The 20124-nt window shown below is 40.5% G+C and overlaps 1 protein-coding gene across 2 annotated transcripts; it reads right to left on the reverse strand.

Moving 5' to 3' along the window:
* Window positions 1–5523: 5523 nt before the first annotated feature.
* Window positions 5524–18760, reverse strand: sec23b (SEC23 homolog B, coat complex II component). Of its 2 annotated transcripts, none has more exons than XM_034120625.1 (19): window positions 18597–18760; window positions 16539–16766; window positions 15684–15741; window positions 15463–15549; window positions 13618–13854; window positions 13357–13436; window positions 13093–13237; window positions 11176–11334; window positions 10802–10917; window positions 10585–10708; window positions 10376–10456; window positions 10162–10251; window positions 9827–9933; window positions 8897–9050; window positions 8648–8725; window positions 8342–8503; window positions 8122–8208; window positions 7412–7633; window positions 5524–6452 (listed from the first exon to the last, which is right to left on the reverse strand). In XM_034120625.1, the coding sequence occupies exons 2-19, from the start codon at window positions 16757–16759 to the stop codon at window positions 6363–6365; spliced, it is 2298 nt and encodes a 765-aa protein (XP_033976516.1). In that variant the 5' UTR covers window positions 16760–16766; window positions 18597–18760; the 3' UTR covers window positions 5524–6362. The 2 variants fall into 2 exon arrangements, with proteins under 2 accessions (XP_033976516.1, XP_033976517.1); XM_034120626.1 differs by having other exon boundaries at window positions 16539–16802.
* Between the last annotated feature and the right edge of the window lie 1364 nt (window positions 18761–20124).

Below are 20124 nucleotides of genomic sequence, written 5' to 3' on the forward strand. Positions count from 1 at the left end.
TTCCATTGTGACTCATGATTAGAAAAGGAGACATAGGTAGTCATGTTTTATTGGGGTTCTTGGGGATTTACCTTTCCTATAGTGTGCATTTTCTGCAAAGGCTAAATACTCAAAGTTCCCCCCCCCCCCCCCGCCCCCGCCCCCGCCTTAAACGCCTGCATTGGACTCCATTGTTTACTTCCGTGACATCACTGTGTAACACTTGAGCTTCTATTGTCTAGCGCTCTTGTGAAGCTGACAATTGAGCGGCCCGACCAAGTAAGGAGGCAGAGGCAGAACGTCCTGATACAACCCGGTGTGGGAATTTATTCATCGTTGGTACATGATAAACAACATCAATTTCCCCATATGACTGTCTCCAGCACTATCCCTTTTTCTCAATGAGCCTAACATGCCACCCTTTATAGGCCCAACAATTGGACTGCACCATCAAAAGGGGTGGTATATGCCGCTAAAACTGTGTAATATACCAGGCTGCTAAATGTGAAATGTGTAACTTTTTTTATTATAATTTCTGGTTTTTAATCTTTTATACTTTTTTTATGCATACTTTAAGTAACATTAGGCTGTCTTTGGCTCTTTTCTGCTGTAACAATGTAAATGTATTCTGATTCTGATCTAATTGATATGTTTTTGTCACAGTTTGTTTCCCTATATTGCAACACTTGTTTTGTTTAAGATTATTTCTCCTTTTTTTACAGACATCCCCAACCAGTGGCGGCGCCAGAGCATTTTTGTTGGGTAATCTATGGTAGGGCTAACCCATACAGTGGTGGTGCGCAAGTCAGTATTTGCAATGTAATTACATACACGCTATATCGCCCCCCTTGACAGTGAAACGCCACGCGTGAGGTTTAGATTATTTCCCTGTCTCAATCAAAATGGAACTGTATGAAATAAAACGGCACATTTGTCTTGAAGTAAATAAAAAGGGATCACTGTGAACGTGATGTATGATAGTACACGTTGAAGATCCAATGGGGATACTGAATGGCGGTTTCGATTGATCTCAATCAATAAGGCATGACGCAGATCCAACGTTGCGTTGCTCTGATTGGCTGTAGGTCTATTCAAATTGCATTCGGAGGCATTTTGATCTGACCGCGGCCGCGCTGATATTATAACGCCAGAGAATTTCCACACCTTTAGTGTATAAAAATCCCCCACTACTTAGACTATTCTTTGCACCCCTCTTCTAGCATAAGCCCGAATGGTCTCAACCATATTGTATCAGTAACGTGCACTTGTTGTTACAGCAGGATCAGTTTGTGTGCTGTGGACACGACCCGTATATTTTCGCAATCCGTGTTCTCAACATTTAGCATTTTGCTTATTATTTAATTGAATTTGCATTACTTTTCATGGTGGGGCTAAGGTGGGGCTAAGCCATTTCTTGGTATGGCTGTAGCCTACCCCAGCCATACCCTGACGCCGCCACTGTCCCCAACCATAGTGGAATGCTGTTGTAAAGGATTGCATTGATCCGTGCATCAATACCTTCACCCAGCTTTGAGGCCTCCAATGAATGAAATCATCTTGTGGCTGGGAAAAATGTGAAAAAATAAATCTCACAAAGAGTGACTTTCTGGTGTAATCATTATAATATCAAAGACAAGCACTTTTAGTAACAATATATAAAATCATTCAGCAGCAGAGGTTGGGGTGAAAACAGCATTTCTCATCACATCTCCTCTTCATCCCATCTCCTTTCATCATATCCAGATCTTCAGCATCATCACCAATGTCTAGACCCCGGGGGGTTCCCTATATGCTCACGGCTGCATTTCCCCCTTTAGATATACGATTTCAGGATCGGGGTCTAATCGCCAAAGACTTAACATTTATCATATGGCATGTGTCAATAAATGTTCTTTAAACAAAATGAAGTCTCTCCTGAATTAACTGTCTGGACCCCATCCTCAACTTTTTTTCAAACCATAACATGCCTTCAGAGGGCTTTCCTGTTGATCATGTTTGGTGGATTTTTTTAATAGAATCATTGTAATCAATATTATATTACCTTTTAATCTATATAAATTGTATTAAAAATTGTTGTCACTATTTTTTTTCTACTATGCCAGCCATCAGAGGTATACATTTTGTAACATCTCTTTTAGGTTTCATTTCTTATATTTGTGAATTTCTATATGAAATGCTAATTTCTACCTGAAATGCTTATGTATTTTTAATTACATTTCCGTAGAGCTTTGACTTTTTCAGCTGCATAAATATTATAACTCTAGATGGTTTTGTTCAGCATTGCCAGCTTCACTGTTGAGCTTTATGTTGTGCCCAGCATTCTCCTGTGCTCAGAAATCAAAATGTGGATAAGCATAAAACAACACTAAAATAAACACTACAATACAACTTGTTATTTGACATACACAAGGTTGTTCATTTGTGTGTATAAATATACAACACAGGCTATATACATATATATATATACATATACAAGTATAATTAATACAACTGTTAATTTGATTAGAGCTTTGACACATATATCTTTATTTATGTATAAGTATGACGACTTCCTCGGGCGATATCATATGGTATAGCTAATTCATCTGGGTCAAAACGTGTTGTGCCCACATGCAAAGGTTGTAAACTCTGGTTTATCCCTGCGTGGTATTATAGTAATAGCAAACAGCAACGTTCAACTCCTTTAATGGTATATTGCAAGTGCAATAAGAAGCTACAGGGACGTTAATCTACGTCGGTAGATCTACTCATGTAGTACTGAACACGTCACATCACATGAACGTGCCGGGCGGCGCGGTCCCGTGGGTTAGATGCACGTTCATAATGCAGAGGGAAATAACTCTCAGAATAACGTTATTAGCACATTTTTACAACTTGAGGAACGAATGTTTTTAATAAGGGCTATACAAGTGTTCATACTGGGTAGTTTATTTAGTTAAATTAAAATGATCCAACGATTTACAGACCACTCTTTCCCCATGTAAGTCAATGGGAAAAAGTGTTTCCGGGCGTGGCATTGTGGCAACCAAACGGAAGTGTAGTACCGCCGTTTGGCCACCACGAATATTTTCATCTGAGTCCGGCGCACTTCCTGGGGGCTTGCCGGAGACGGAAGAACAGGTGGAGGTGAGTGTTATGATGTTAACTACTGCAGGGATGATATGACAAATATATAACAGAAATGTATATTGCTTAGTCTAAACAGTTTATAAATTACTAGAATCGCTAATCACACTTTGTTCACCCATAGGTTGGCGCGCCAATCCAGCCCCCCGACATCAAGGATTAATGTGTTCTCATAATGACGTAATCACAACAGAGCTAGCAGCTAACCAATCAGAGTAGACTGTGCTCTGGTTTCAGACAGAGGGTGAATAGAGGTGCTGCAGCACAGGACGTATGAGGAAAATAAAGAGCTTTTTGAACATTAAAGCATGGAGACATGTCACATAACTGACAGTTTAAATAACTGTTTTTGAGCAGTGTTCTTCCTGTGTTCTATCACTGTGTTCTACAGTCTCTCACTCTAGTACTACAGTCCCCTATGATGCTGCATTTAAGCCATCCCTGGAAATGAAAGTGTCTTTTCTGTGAACTTTCAAACTCTATCTTGCTCTTACCCCAAGTTTACTGTACTTATAATCTTCCTACTATTTCCTCAAAATGTAATTCTTTATTCATCGGGTTTTACTCTTTCTGAGGAAAATCTCTGTTATACTGGGCTTTGTATAACTGGGTTTTGTTTGGAACGGTATATTTTTTACTGCTATGAAATCTTGTATCGTGTTACTATAATGATTAATATTAAAAAACGATTGTAATTGGAGTTTTGTCATACTTGGGTGAAGATTAACTCATATGCCTGTGGCTGTGAGCTTTCACGGGATTAAAAAGTGTACATGATGTACTCAGAAACACAATAATAATATATACATCCAGACTTAAGTTTAAACTCCTATAATCCAAACCGCTGATAGAAAGAGAACTATATTGTGCATCATATGACTACAATATATTGTCAATGATATATATAAAAAAAGCTATGGCATATTCCATTCACAAATCTTACATAAATTATGAAGGACAGCAGCCCGAATGGATTTCTGTGGCTGCTGGAATAGAACTCATCTGTTAGGATTTGATAGGAGATAATAAGACAACACATTTCCTTCCAGCTTTTCCTAAGCCTGGGAATCAGATGGATGTGAGCATCGTGAATGATCACTAAAGACAAAATCTAATAGTGTGCTCAGACACATTTTCTTGTTCCTCTGGACGTCACTGAACATGCACAGCTGCAGCCTTTGCATGATGGCATGATTATTGTCCACTTTACGAGATCATTTTATACCAAAGCACAGTGTGGCATCAGATCTCACGCAGCCGCACCAATCTAAAAAAACTAAAACATGCACCTAAAAGGAGCTTTTTGATTTGTGTAACAATATCCATGTCAAAACAGATTAAAAGCCTTAAAAGCCATTGCTTCTTTTTCCCCCCCACTTGAATACCTTTGGAGCATATGTTTAGAGTGTGACATAGTGCAGCCTAAGCTCTTGATAGACGCAGACTTCATTTGTGTTTCAGCGGCAACTTCCGTTTAAAGCTCCTAAGAGTGGAGTTTGCCGCTAAACAGATAGCCTCCAGGGATTAGTGTTCATAATCTGCCGTTCACTGATCCTTGAAATCATACTGTCTGGGTGCTCCGAGATCAGCTTACAGTGACAGTCGCTGCTGGGGAGTGCTTTTACGATTTGGTTCGCGTGCCACACAAGCTTTATGTACAGTAGGGTCAAATGAGAAAAAAAATACATTTGTTGAAGGAGTGTCGTTTCCAATCTGAACAAGTGTCTCCTAATGGGGCAGCAACATGACACGTGACGTTCTCTCACGTATGAACTGAGCATCACTAACCTTTGTGACCTGGATGTGAAAAATCCTGAGCAGTAGTTTCCAGTGGTGGAAGAACTGCTCGTATCTTGTACTTAAGTACAATTAGAAATACCAGTGTAGGAATACTGTTACAAGTCCAACATTGCACATGTTATTTTAGAACAATTATAAAAGTATTATAATCCATAATTAGCATCCAAATATACTTTAAAGTACCAAAAGTAAAAGCACTTATGCAGATTATAATATATAACATATTTTGATTTTAACTAGTGATGCATTAAAGGCTTTCTCACAGCTGGTAAAGGTGGATTTTAATGAATTTGTATAGTTCAGTGTAGCTTGTGCATTTACTCCAGGTGTAACTAAAGTCTGATTTAAGTGTTGATTGTATTTCACATCATTAATCCAAATCTGCAAAGAAAACTAGAGGTATGTAATAAATGTAGTGGAGTAAAAGTACACGACTTAACTCTGAATTGTAGTGGGGTAGAAGTATGAAGTAGCAAAAAACTAAAATACTGAAGAACTAATATCAAACTTAAATACTTGAGTAAATATACTTAGTTACTTCATACTACTGGTAGTTTCTAACCCTGTGAATATGCTTTGTGAATGTGCATGCTGGTGCAAGGACAGACACACAAACAATTAGTTTTCTGCCGACGGGGCTTTATAATGGATAGCATTTCAAATCCAGACAGGGTCTAAATCAAACAACTGTCGCCTTTTTATACAGTCTCACGGTGTATTAAAGTTTGATTACAAAGACACTTGGGAAATCATTGGGCGCAAAATACCAGATGGTGTCGAGTCGGGGATGAGAGGAATGAACTATAGAGCCACCCGTGAAAGTTAAAAATACATGGAAATGATGTTCGTCATTGACAACAGAGTCGGTGTGATTGACTCCCATTCCTCGGAACATTAATCCTCATTATTCAGAAGGAATTTTCTCGGAAAACACTTTCAATCCGGGAAGGATTTCCTATCAGTATGTCAAGTGATTAACAAGCCATCAATGTGAGCGTTTCTTAACCAGCGTCAGAAGGTACCATTATAATTTATTATTAAGAAAATTCTAGGCATATCATCTTTAGCTATAGACAAAGCAAAAACACATACAACAGCACCGTCAGCCGGGTGCAGCAGACACACATTTTTTGGGTCGAACAAACAAAGAGAAAACAAAAATATGAATTATCAGTCTAATCATTCTGCTTGTCAAATATAAAAAGAGAAATGGAGCATGTGATATTGCTTGCATGAGGACAGTGTGGAGCCGTTTCTCATAAATAACATGGAAATGAAAATGAGTAAAAATGTCTTTCAAGGAATGTGCTATTTCTTTCTGTTCGTTTTGTAGCGTGGATATGTCACATGTGACTCCGGAAAGGAAAAGCAAGCACATACAGTAGACTGTGGGTTTGTCTACTTTACAGAAACGGAGGAAATGTTGATGGATCCCTTAAATGGTGGAATAGAGACGTCTATGCTGAGCTGGAAACTGCCAGTTTTTTCAAGTGGTCCATGAAGACCTGCAAACTGACGTCATCGGTGAGGATCGGGGCTCCTGTCTCCTGCAGATAGAGAAAGAAGAAGAGTTATTAACGCACTTTCCAGATAGATCTTTTTGTGACAACTCTGATCCTGTGCTTGTTTAAACTAAGTAAATAGGTTTTTGGCTAAGATTAGCTCATGTAAGGCCTTGTTCTCTTGATAATCTGCGTTGTAGAACTTTCCGCAGTGTTTGTGAAACGGCAGGTTAGGGTTCAGCTCTCCCTTCACTTGGGAAATAAGAGATTAACGCTATTTTTAGCTTTCAATCTCCCACACTTAAAATCTGAGGTTAGCAAATCCAAGATCTGCGTTTGCTGACGGTTTGACAGACTGTTTTTCACCCGGGGGCTCAGACATTTGGGGTTTTTAGGTCTTGATTTGGACGTCAGAAGGAGATTTCTGAAACGTCTTAATGTTTTTTGATAGATGGTTATAAGGGTGCTGCACTTGTTTTTAACCCTTATATTGTTTCTGTGTCCTGGGGGATACAGTCATTTGACAGGCTGTGTCCATGTGTAAAATGGGTGTAATAACAAAGTAATTACGGTGGAATATTGGTGTTACAAGGGTGTGATATGGGTCGAACAACATTGTTAAATAGGTGTAATAACAGTAAAAAGAAGCAGTGAAATAAAAGTGTAACAATGTGTATAATACGGGTGTAATACAGGTGTCATACGGGTGTAATGGAGGGTGTACATTTATAATGCGGGTGTAATGACATTCTAATTACATGGGTGTGTATAATAAGGCTTAGTTACAGGTGTAATAAATGGTGTAACATGGAGGTCATGCGGGTCTGATGTTGGTATATATGGGTAATCAACTAATTTCCAAAATAGTAATATGTGTTTCCATTTAAGGGTTAAATAGCCTCAGCCGACTGAAGCGGCACGATGCATTTCTTTCCATATGCTCAGTTGAAAGCCATCTATTCCCAAGTTGAAAACACAGGCAGTTGTAGCGTATAACAGCGTACCTGTCCCCAGGCGTAGAGGTTGTTGTGGGTCTGCGACGGGTTGACCTTGGAGAGCAGGAAGCGGGCCTGCGAGCCGCCGTGCTCCGTGTCGACGTAGCGCGGCATGGGGAAGCGCGTCTGCAGGATCTCCTGGGCGTCGTCCAGGGGGGCCAGCAGCAGCTGCTTGAAGTTCTCATACTCCGCCATCTCCTGGTAGCCTGCCTTCCTCCACTGGGCTATGGTCTGGAAGTGAAGAGATAAAGGACTTCATTAAGAAATGTCTGCTGTATCACTTAATGTTATTTTCTAGAAAGACATTAAAGAGACGGTTTATCCCGAAAATCAAAACAACATATTTTGCCACGTATCTGTAGTATTGATTGTGGTAGAATTTTTAGATGGAACTATTTTTATTTCAACCAAACTACACCCGCCAATATACTATTGATAGGCTCAAGCTCACTCATATGACGGTATAGTTTGGTAAACACTTTTTGGAGATTAACCCTGGATAAAAGCTTGTTTAAAAGAAAATGTATTCCTCAATTGGGAAAGAGAAATTACTATAAAGTTGTTTTATTTATTTTTGTATGAGTGCCATATCGTTTTAATATATTTGAGAGAAGGTAAAGGCAATATAAAAAATGTTGGCAACTTTAATTTAGGGTGAACTGTCCCTTTAAGGAGGTAAATGACAGATGGGGACAGGTGTTTTTGATCTGCTGTCTCACCTCTCCATGGTAGATAACCAGCTGGAAGAAAGTGTCCATGAGCAGGATCCGGTCTTGCAGGATGCTGCTGCTGTCCAGGAGGACGGGCTGTGAAGAGACACACATCCAGTTGGAAACCATTCAAGCACCAAACACATCATTTCTCACAGACATTCTGAAGGAAAGGCCAACGCCTCTCCAACAGTGATGATACTAATGGTGTGGAGGGTGTGAGGCTGACCTCTGGTGGTCCGTGGAAGGAGTACGAGTAGAGGATGGGCTGCACCATGATCAGGGACTGGGTCAGGTCCTGCCTGACAAAGTGATGTCTGTAGTAGGAGGACTCATCGGGGCTGTTGTTGAACACCTGCAGGAAGGGCGACCGCCGCAGGTGGAACATGAACTGCAGGTGGAGGAGAGGAAATAAACGTTATATTAAAGCATATTCTAAACCAATAAAAGTGGGGACAGAGTTATAATGAGTAATCACATTTAAATCTGAGCTAGAAATAGGTGGAAAAGTCAATTTAGTCATTTCCATGTTTACCTGTGGGTAGAGGGACAGAGACTCTGACAGTTTGAATGACGTCGGATCATCTTTGTTGAACTGTCCGAACTTCTGACACTAAAAAAAGACAGAAGAAGGTTAAATTACTGAGCATACTTTAACCTATGATAACCTGGCACATCCTACGTGACAGATTGTGGAATGTATTTATAGCGCACAATCCTAAGAATGCCAAAGACGCATTGTTGTCACAGAGCCCAGGTATGGAGGTGTGTGAGCGTCACTCACCAGGCGGATGAGCTGCCGGTCGAGCCAGCGCAGCACGTCGGGCCCCTCCTCCGACTCGGCCCGGAACACGCCCAGGCGGGCCATGATCACCGCGGCCGCCTCCTGGTCGAATGACGACTCGATGTGCTGGATTTGAGTCTGCGCGTCAGCCCAGCTTGGGTAAAAAGGAAAGAAAAGGTGTTGCAGGTGAGCTTGGGCGTGCTGTTAAAAGACGCACATGCAAACAGGACTCTGAAGGCGTCGCCAGAAACTACAGGAATGTAAACATCCTTTTAGAGGAGGTTATATTTCATCCAGCAGTCTCTTTCTTTATTGTCAAGAGACAGTAGTAATGCACTAAAGATAAGCAATATACTGCTGTGGACGTGGCAGCAGCACAGCACATTTTACCCACCTAAAAATATCATTTTCAGTGTATAATATATTTATAATATTTTCACCTCTTTTCCATGCTGCCCTTTTCAAAGAGGAACGAGAGCCATTTTCAAAGCCACCAAACATTCATTTGACCTTACAGAACACGCAAGTAGCTTGTCCACCGCTGCCTCTATCCATTTCTTTGTTGTGTTATTGTGTGACTTTGGAGATTTGAAGGGTATGATGGACTCACCAAGTCACACAATAACACAAACAAACTAACGGATCAAGGAAGAGGAAGAGCAGCAACTCCTGTGCTGTTCAAGGGTCAAATGTGTTGTTTTTTTCCCCAATGGAGTCTGATGGATTTCAAAAGAACATTTCTTCGTATATGTTTTGCCACTAACTGTGTGCTTCCCCATACTGTGTGTAGCCAATCATCTACTGAAGGTAATAAAGACTACGGATAAGTACTTCATAAAAATGTACTTCAATACATCCAAATGTAAACCTTTTTTTATATTAATGTTCCAGGTACACATGTGATACTGTAATGTTTTAGGGTCTTCTTACTTCCTGGCGACGGTGGAGACCCGTATCCTCCTCTGTGTGCTGGAGTGCTGGTACTGGGTCACAAACTGGATCACCCCTCGGCCCCCCTGGGGCACGGGAGCATTGTGCTACACACACAAAAAACAGAAGACACAGTAAGACATCTCTCTTTCCATAAGTCTAACAAATGGCCTTCTTCTACGAGGAACAACAAGACCATTGTTCGAGGAGTTTCTCTAAACAAAGCCTTCATCACAATTAAATCACTTTTTTGATGTGATTAGAGACTTGTCATCAGTCTACAGTAATCCCTTCAGAGCGAACGAGATCAAATTCAAGGAAGTGTGTTGATTTACCTGATTCACCACTTCAAAGAATATGGCCAGAGTGGTGGAGGGGTTGAGTCCGCATATTTTCCACTGGCTCGTGCCCCCGGAACCCATCTCCTGCACAAAACAGAGGAGACATTGTGATGAATGCCAGTATGCGGCAACTCTCGGATTACAAGTGCATTGTGGGAAGGAAGGAATCTGACACTGAATGGGAGGAGGGGGGGGGGCAGGGACTCACATTCTCTGAGACGCTGGGACCCTTGGCGTTGAGTGAAACACTCGGTCCGATGGTGCCGCAAACCTTCACTTCCCTTGACGTCTATAAAGACAGAAAGACACACAACATGAGTACAGGAATGTAGAGCTATCAACGCTTTGAATGAAATGTAATAAAACATATCAAACGAGGATATTCATTGGTTAATAATGCCTAAATGACTCCTTTACCTTGACCTCCAAGACGCCTCCGAAGGCCATGCGGAAGTCTCCGTTGTAGTCTTTGCTGAAGACCCTCTGGAAGGTCTGCTTGAACAGTGAGGTGTTGAAGGCGTCGCCCATCACAATGTGCCCCCTGATCAAAGACATGACAATAAATCAGTTAGGATCTAAAGTATCTAATTCATATGTGAATCCCCACACATCCCTGACACTGAGGCGGACGTACCCGGTGAGGTTAGATAAGCACTTCATCTCCAGCAGCCCCGACTGGTCCAGGGCGCAGGCGTAGATATCGATGCAGTGGCCGTTTACTGCTGTGCGGTTGGCCATGGCTTCATAGTACTGTGGGACACAAATACACACACAGATTGTTGTCAGTGAACATGCTAATTGGATTTGCCTTTATTGCTTTTCTGGGGGAACGTCCAGTCTTGTTTTCGCCAACTTTCTAAATTGATCATTCCATTTTAACCTGCCTAAACAATAAAGTTGTTGTTCAAAATGTTGCAGCAAGATTGTTAACTGCATTAAACTAAATGTGTAAAAGGAGTATTCCACTCAAATACAAGTAGAGTTGAAAACACCTATGCAGTTGCTCACCTTGGTTGCCTTCTTCAAATGGCGAGCGTTGTCTTTCTGGATGTCGTGCCAGGAGCGGATGGGGAGTTTCAGCTCGTCTCCCACCACCATGCCGGGGCCCTGGGTGGGGGGCCCTCCGATGAACAGCATCACGCGAGCCCCGGTGTTGGGGTACGTACCCTGGAGATAAAGAGAGGAGGAAGTGGGTTATTGTTTTACAGTCCCCTCTGCTTAAGTTACAATTAAACTCCACAATGTTTCTGGACTAGGTCACATACTGTAGTTGTTATAACAGATTTCTGCCAATTGAAGTGCACAGTTTGCACTCATTTATATCCACATTCAAATCCATGTACTTGGGAAGTGGATGTGGATAATGACCACTAACGGATCAGTGACCTAGTTCTCGAATTTGCCGTTTAAAGAGAAGGTTTGAGGAAAATCTTCTAGCCTTATTTAAAGAATTATGATCACATGTGCAAGTACATCGACAGTAATCCAGAAAACAACCTTTTAAAGACATGTTATTTAAATTCAATATGGTTGGTTACTTCTTGTTTTATAGCGTTGCTAGGTAGGTTTCAAAGGAGAAAATAAACCTAAATTATATAATGAATACTCATTGCTTTATAAAGCTATTGGAAATGAATTTCCATTCAAATAATGCAGTTTTTTTTACATTTTATGACAAAAGTAGAAATCCAGGTCAACTTAAAGTGTGTTTAAGGGGTGTGAAAAGTCAGATTTAGCGCTTTGAGGGAATCAGTTTCAGCAGAAGGGGGATCTTTCAGCCAATACTCAACCAAGTCTAAAGTCCAGGAGTCTGGGAAAGTCGAGGCATTTGGAAGGAGGCCAGGAAGCCACAAAGCCACCGGAACAAGCTCTTATTGACCACATGTTCTACGTAAACAGTGATTCATTTATACAGGGCCAAAGTGTACTTATTCACGGAAAACAATCAAATAAATAAGCCAACAAATTGGGCATTTATTTTTGTTCGGCTTTACATGTGAAAGACCCATTCATCAAGCAAAACGCCTCTTGAACAAATCAGTGAATCTGAAAGAGCCAAATGTATTCCAATCAGGCCTCCTATCTGCTGAGGGAGAGGGGAGCGGGGAGAACGAATGTTATGTAACCGTGCTGATTAGCAGCAGGAGGAGAGTGGATAATGATGGTGAGGGGGAAAAGGCAAACATGGAACTAGCCTTTGAACTCACAAAGCACATGTACAGTTCCTGCAGCAGATAGTCATCAGACACCGTGTGCCTTTCTGAACCACTGCATGTGGCACTATCGTCTCCAAGAGGATAAAGTTCAGCTTTATAAAGTGAAGTGCCTCCAACAGAGTAACTTATTTATTTGAATCCAGACCATAAGCATACACTCGGGTATGGTCTGGAGTTGTTTTTTTGTTGTTGTTGTTTTAGACGTGTAAAGAACAGCATAGATATAGTTATTTGTATGCACTTAAGGAGGGATACTACAGGTGATAAGGGGACACACATTGACCCAATTGATATGATGACATTTAGTCGATTGACTTTAGCAAGACAATTATTTATATTGAAGATTATTGAGTTTTTATGTTTAAATATGCAAATATTGGCTAATATGCATCCATTTCCCGAACAAAACATTCACCATTAGTTAGAGCCAGGTTCAACATTCTTGTATATTTTGTTGACATTTTAAATTGATTTTTACGCAGGGAATTTTGGATATCTCTTTGTATCACTCTAAAATGACTGTTAAAAGCGGTATTTGTATACTAATAAAATAGTTTAAATGTTGTAAGATGAACACCTTAATGTGAATTTTGGGTCTTTTATTTCCTTTAAACTGACAGTAGACGTGTTATGGAGGGACAATAACCCCATGTTTCACCTTAATGTAATATTATCTGAATGTGTGTGTGTGTATATGTGTGTGTCGTACCTCCAACAGGCCCACAGCGACCGACAGTGCGACCCCAGTGGAGCGGAGGGGCCGTTTGCCCTGAGGGACGGGCCAGGGGTCTCTCTGAAGCTCACCGAGCAAGTCAGTCAGGTTCATGTCGACTCTGTGCACGGGCTGAAGGAACCTGCGAGGGAACACAAACACGCTTTAGGCAAAGACAAACTCTGTGTGTATTTAACCTTTAGAAACAGCTCCCATTAACTGTATTCAGACTAGAGGGGAAGGTGTGATGCTCCTACGTACTTGCAAGTGGCTTCAGCATCCTGAGCGGCCTGTGGGCGCCCTTGTTGTCCTGTTGCGGCGGGCTTTAGACCAAGCATCTCCTGAAAGACACACGCAAAAAAAAAAAAAATTGGCTTTTTTCTTTGATGCTTTCCCCAGAGTCAAAAATAAATATGAAGAAGCAGCATTCTGTTTTTATTCTCCCTACATCTGGAAACAAGTATTTTCTGTTTGCCTATGTTTTCTAATCCACTCTTTATGCCTCAGTTTCGCTGTACCCACCTGGATCTGTTTGGAGGTGAGGTCCTTGGTGCCCCTGAACACGTAGCTCTTGGCGATCCCCTCGCAGCTGAGCTCGTGGACCTGAACCATGCGTCCGAATGTGATGAGGCCCACCAGGGCGTTGGGGGGCAGCAGGCTCAGGGACATCTGCAGGGACTCCTTAAGGGCCTGGAGGTCCTCTTCCTCCAAACACGTGTCCACCACGTACAGCAAGATCAGAGGGGCCGTGGGTCCGCGCTGCAGAGAGGAGGGACACTCATGAGTTCCACACACTGAGGAGATGGCACTGTTAAATTAGATTTTTCTTTTTCTTGATGAAAAGCATATGCATTATTCATGAAGGCACACAACAATAGTAATGCAGCCCTCATTGGTTGCAAAGCCAAGGATGTGTTTGTATAACTACAATAACAAATATTTATAATAGCCAGGTATATGATTTGATTTGGAGATTTGTTTTTGTTTTTCGCCACCTACGTTCAGCTTTACGACACTCTCTTTTTTCTGTTCTCACGGTCATGGCCTTTCTCCATGGAGATATTTTCTTGCCAGTCATTTCCTTTACCTTAGTTGGAGCTATGGCATCTATAATCTTTTGAATTTTTGAATTAAAATGATCTACTAGCTCATTTACTGAGATGTTAGCAGGGGCAAGTGTGGAAGAAAAATTCTGAGTAAACATTTCCCTAGTATTTTCAGTTAAATATCGCTTTGTGGTTACCTCTTTCTGAACATTTTTGTGAACAGAAATAGAGCTCTCAAAGAAAACACAGGAATGATCAGAGAGTGCAACATCAGTCACCACAACCTTTGAGATATTCAGACCCTTTGATTTAATTAAGTCCAGAGTGTGCCCCTTATTGTGCGTGGGCTCCGCCACATGCTGAGTCAGTCCATAGTTATCAAGAACACAAAACAGTTCTTTAGCCCCTCTGTCCTGGGGGTTGTCAACATGGATGTTAAAATCACCAACAACGACTAGACGGTCAAAGTCAATACACACTATAGACAGCAGTTCAGTAAAGTCATGAAAAAAGCTTGCACAGTATTTGGGTGGTCTATAGATATTTAGGAACAGAGCTCGAGAGGAGCATTTCAGCTGAAGGGCCACATATTCAAAAGAAGCAAAGTTCCCATAAGATGTCTTCCTGCATTGAAGGGAATCATAGAACAAAATAGCAACTCCACCTCCTTTCTTATGCATTCTTTCCTGACTCATAAAACTAAAGTTGGGAGGGGTTGATTCGATAAGAACAGCTGCACTGTTATTTTGTTCAATCCAAGTTTCCGTTAAAAACATAAAATCGAGATTGTGCTCAGTGATAAAATCATTGATTAAAAATGTTTTCCTGCCAAAGACCTGACATTTAATAAAGCTAGTTTAAGTTTGTTAAATACACTATCAGTCAGATTTTTTGTGACAAGCTGTGGCTGACATGGAATCACTTCTAAATTTGATAAACTCACACAAACGTTTGAGTGCATCCTGTTTCTAAGCTGATTCACCGCTCTTAATCTATTACCTATCAACACAGATATCGGCAAAGCTACTGGCAGGCAGGGCCCCGGCATGTCCTGGAAAGAGTTGAGAGTGCCATATGCCCTTGAGCCTGGACCCAGCACATATCAGTAAGAGTTTGCTGCGTTTTGTACACACACATTCTTATCAGGCTTTGGTGACCGCAGATGGTGTCTTGAAGGGGGGGGAGGTGGTTGTCATAAAATAAAACTCTTCACGTAGAGAGACCAATATCAGAAATCGTTATTATTCCCCTTGGCACGGAACACCTGGAGAACACACAATCTCCATGCATGGGTCAGAGTGCAGACATGTGTAATATTTACCTGCACTATGTACTCGATGGTAGAGAACTGTGGCATGAGTTCAGCCGGCTGGTTCACGTCTGATATTCCTGCATAAGAGGGAGGGAACTGCGGAGACAAAGACAGAACCACATGAATAAAAGGAATGCAGCTAGTCCACATTACTCTATGTTACTATGTTACGCAGAGTTATGGAAACAATTGTTATCGGATTCAAATAGGCTGTGGACGTCAGCACTTACTGGGTTCCTTTGAAAGCAGAAGTTGCACGCCCATATTTTGGCTCTGAAGTCAACTTGGCTGTGAAGGAGAGAACAAAACAGTTTAGGGCTTGCATCCAATTGGCAGGAGTGCAGCTGTGAATGATATTAAGTAAATACTGAAGGTGTATTTGCAGTACCACGCCTAGAATTTGTAACACATCAGCATTTGGAAACGCTGATGTGGTAAAATATATTCAAAGTTTCAAACACCTAATTCATATCCCTGCAACCCATTTTCTTTTACTTAATTAATACTACAATGAAAAAAACATAGTGTTCACTAGACTAAGGCTACAACTGAAGATTGTTTTCATTATCCAATACTTGGCCCAACATTCTTCTAGATTCAATTATTACATTAAATGTATTCCCAAGGTTCGCTTGGCTTGGTCTATGTAATGTCAGAAAATGAAAAAGAAAAATCCATTCCCAAATTCTACTAATCCAAATTGATGTTTTTCAATGTTTTGTTTTATAAGTGCAAAACCCAAACATTTTCAGGTTAATAAAAAATGTTAGAAAATGAAAATAGCAGTCTCTGATTTTGCAAGAAACATTACAATTATAATTTTTTTCTGTTGATCAATAATAAATGAATGTACTTAAAGTTACAGAGCTACAAAAGGCAGTGGCGCAGTAGGTTAAACACCATTTTCATTTATTAAAGAAAGCTACATCTACAAATTAAAGGTTGATAATCATAAAGAATTAAATAGAATATAACATCTTTATTATACACAATGCGGTTTGTATAAAGACCGTTTTTTATGCTTGGCAGCAGAAACAAACATTGAAAAAGTTCCCATCTGTTGCAATGTTTTCCATTTCACTCACCATAGGGGGTTGAGCACGGCCTTGCAGTTGGCCCGGCTGCACAGCACCGGCTCGTACTGGACCGGCGGTAAATCGGGCCTCTCCTTTAGCGGTGTGAAGAGGCAGGAGACGGGCACCACGAGCCTGGTGGCCTCCAGGCGGCTGGAGGGCCACAGGTTCCAGCTGAATCTCACCCCATCCCTGTCCTCGTTCTGTTGGATGAACTCCTGGTAGGTCGCCATCGCAGAGCTTCAGTAGGGAAAGAGCCCAATAGATCACAGTCAGCTGTAAGTCCAATAGAGAAACTCTCAGTAGTCCCAGTGACACTTGTTTTGAGTGTCTGCAGTGTGTGAGCAGCTCTTTACAGGTGATCTTTCTGCTAGTCTAACCTCTTGCTACAGTGAGCCACTTTTTATACAGGTACTCCTTTCCCTCCCATGCTAAAATAAGACGCAGATTCAAGATAGCATGACGCAGAAGTGTAACGTGTGTCATCAGCAATCTTGACAAGCGTGTTTGTTCGTGAGATGTAAAATAGCGCAGAGGAATCTCAAAGATATTTTTAGGCTACACCTTTGTTGGCGTGTGTCAGTGAAATATCGATGACGCCTTTAGAGAAGCGTCACCAAGAAGCTGCTGTAGTGACTGTCGACTCGCCCTCTTTCTCACTGTTGTCAGAGGAACTTTGTGTTCCCTGGGCAAAACAAGAGCATTTCAGCTACTTTTCAAGGGGGAAAACAAAAGTTCCAATCTTTTAAGTCTCTCAAGAACTCTTAAGATTTCAGAACATATAATATGATCTATATTTCTGTAGGTTACACAACTGTGTACTAGGCAAGGCTGCAAAGTGAATGCAGATATGCTTTTCAAATTGTATATTGTTTTTTGTAAATTAATTTTTCTTGTTTACCTTTTTTTGATTTTAGAAATATTTTTACATAATATTTCTCCTTATTTTTTCTAAGCGTGTTTGCAACATTTTACCATAAAGCTACTATATTATATGTGAAAACCTACTTGGCAATAAACCAAATTCTGATTCTAAAATATTTCTAAAAGGATCTATTGAACCACCAATTATCTCCCCATTGTTAATTCTATAGATGTCCAATGTGACGTCTTCAAAGCATTTGTTTTGTTTAATCAACAGTCCAATGACAGATAACATTGAATGTACTACCACACAAGACGGAACTGGGACACTTTTCAGTGTTCCCTTGATAAAGACTTGGCAATCTAACTTGATAATCTCTGTTACGTAATCAACTGGTTTGCTTTCAGTTAGACTACGAAACCAGATTATATAATATAACATTAAGTTATTGCAGGTCACCTAAGATAAGAGACGAATTAATGTCACATTAGCTTTAAAGACCATTGCCATAAATGCATCCACAGTGTTTTGTATTAGCCCTGTAATATAATAATCAAGGCCAAAAATGTACTGTTTCAACTTCTCCATTTGAGAGAGTTTTGATGTTCATTTTAGACTTATGGTCAGACAAAGACCCTCAACATATCACAATATAATCATAATAGATCAACAACTACAGTCAGTTTCCCTATATTCAATGTTTTTCTTAGAGAATGTGAGCTTTGCCCTGCCATATCTGTTGCACGTTGACGTTGTCAGGGGGTATTTGGCAATTTGTCATTACACTTTCTAGGGATAGGTAGAGGCAAACCTTGACATTTCATTACATCTTAGAAATTATTGATATTTTTTTAACGTTTTTTTTTTTTTAATAGTAATTACCTTAATGCAATAACATAGGCTACAGGCCACGTATAATCACAAATGAGGTTGGTCTCTTTCGTGTAGAATATCCACTCAAACATCGTTTACGCTGTTTCTGACATAATTTATAGTATTGTAACCGTGGTGTTATCGAAACCACATGAATATAACGGTAACCGTTAATGTCTAACATTATTAAGTTGCTCTGTCAGTCAAACAAGCTAACGTTTCGTTGCTTGGGCTAGCTAACGGAATGTAGCATTAGCCCACTTCCTGTCCCTTCATGAATGGCAGCCGAAACGGGTGGCCTACTTTCGAGCAAATGTAAGTCAAAAGCTTACCTTTTATGTTAGGTTGGCCTCAGGTCTAGATACGAGCAAAGCAAACAGTTGTTTTCGGTGAAAATTACAGCATTTGGAGATAAAAGCAGACGGATGTAAATGACAGAAAGACGATGGTGAGGGGATCACTCCCTGTCAGCCGGCTCCTGCTGCACTTTACTAGAATGACGTGTTACTCCAAATTCAGGCGATTCCTATTGGCTGTTCTCTCCGTGACGTGATTAGGGCGTGCTCTGCGTGCCCATGGGAAGAGGGGAATTGTGGGAAATTGAGTTTAAAGTATTCGCTTACGGAAACGATCGTATTTGCAAGTCTATGGTCTAATCACGCCTTATCAACAATGATAACTTCAACAAGCTCTGTTGAAGTTATCATTGTTGATAAGGCGTGATTAGACCATTGTGATAGTTATTTTACTTTTTGCTATCTCACCTCTTGGTTACGTGTAGGCTACTAGATAGGTGATTAATCCCAAACGACCACAAGGCTACAGATTGAAGTTAATTATTCACTGTGTAAATAGGCTTCACATAAATCTATCTTGTAGCCTTTTTTAGCTGCATACTTGATATTGTCTATTTCTACTCTCTAGGCCCTTAGAAGAGAATATCATACTCATACGTTTTACTCTAAAGCAATCATTTGAATGTTACTGAAATAGAACATAAAGAAACTTTACTACAACTAATTTTTCTTTTCTTTTACAAGAGGCTTCATGCTAAACCCTTCTTTAGTGTATGGTTTAATTAAGTGGCATACTTAATAATAAAGCTTCACTGCACATAACTCTGCACAACTCATTAATTAATCGATATCATCATCTTAAAAAATATGATACGCTTTGTGATTTGCACTTGTTGCTTAACAAAAGTAAACACACAGTACTTTGACAAACTCACATATAATTGTTTCACACAGTTGAGGCACGTTTAAATCTTTCACTAAACAGGGGTTGTATCACTACTCCTATCAGCCTTAACAATTATTGCTCACCCTTGCTCCCAGTAATAACATCCCTTCAGAAAAAGGTAACAAATGGTAACCTACACATACACACTGCTGTGTGTTGTTAACAGAATTACTGTGTGTATATATCTGAAGGCCAAAGCCTTGTTGCTCCCATTAACAGCTGTCCATGGTGCTGGAGTTAACTGCTGGAAACTGAGGTTGTGCTGCGTTCAAGGCTTGGCTCACTAACTGGGACTTTGGTGTGTGTGCACCAAAACCACTTTTTAAACAGAATATCTTGCCTATTATATATTTATGGCTAAATCTATCGTTTGAACTTTAAAAACTATAAAACATTGTAACACTGTTAGACAACAACTGAAATGTACTTTATCCTACAATCTGGGAATGGGTATTAGCCTAGTTTATTAAAAAAAACACAAAAACGAAATATGCTATGAAATTAAAGTTAAAGTCTGTATGCACCTACGTTTTTAAAGTCTTGGTTTATACTATAAGTGTTTCCCTGGTCAACACATTACAACAATACTGCATTTTCCCACTGCACTTAAAACAGCCT

Source organism: Trematomus bernacchii, unplaced genomic scaffold (assembly GCF_902827165.1).
Source record: "Trematomus bernacchii unplaced genomic scaffold, fTreBer1.1, whole genome shotgun sequence".
Lineage (NCBI taxonomy): Eukaryota > Metazoa > Chordata > Actinopteri > Perciformes > Nototheniidae > Trematomus > Trematomus bernacchii.

Bases quoted from the DNA above. Each gene is read 5' to 3' on its own strand.
- sec23b (XM_034120625.1), bottom strand. From the start codon at position 16,759: ATGGCGACCTACCAGGAGTTCATCCAACAGAACGAGGACAGGGATGGG. The intron at 13,238-13,356 runs GTACGTAGGAGC...GTTCCCTCGCAG, and splicing joins GATGCTGAAGCCACTTGCAA to GTTCCTTCAGCCCGTGCACA. The intron at 9,934-10,161 runs GTAAATCAACAC...TTGTGTGTGTAG, and splicing joins TCTTTGAAGTGGTGAATCAG to CACAATGCTCCCGTGCCCCA.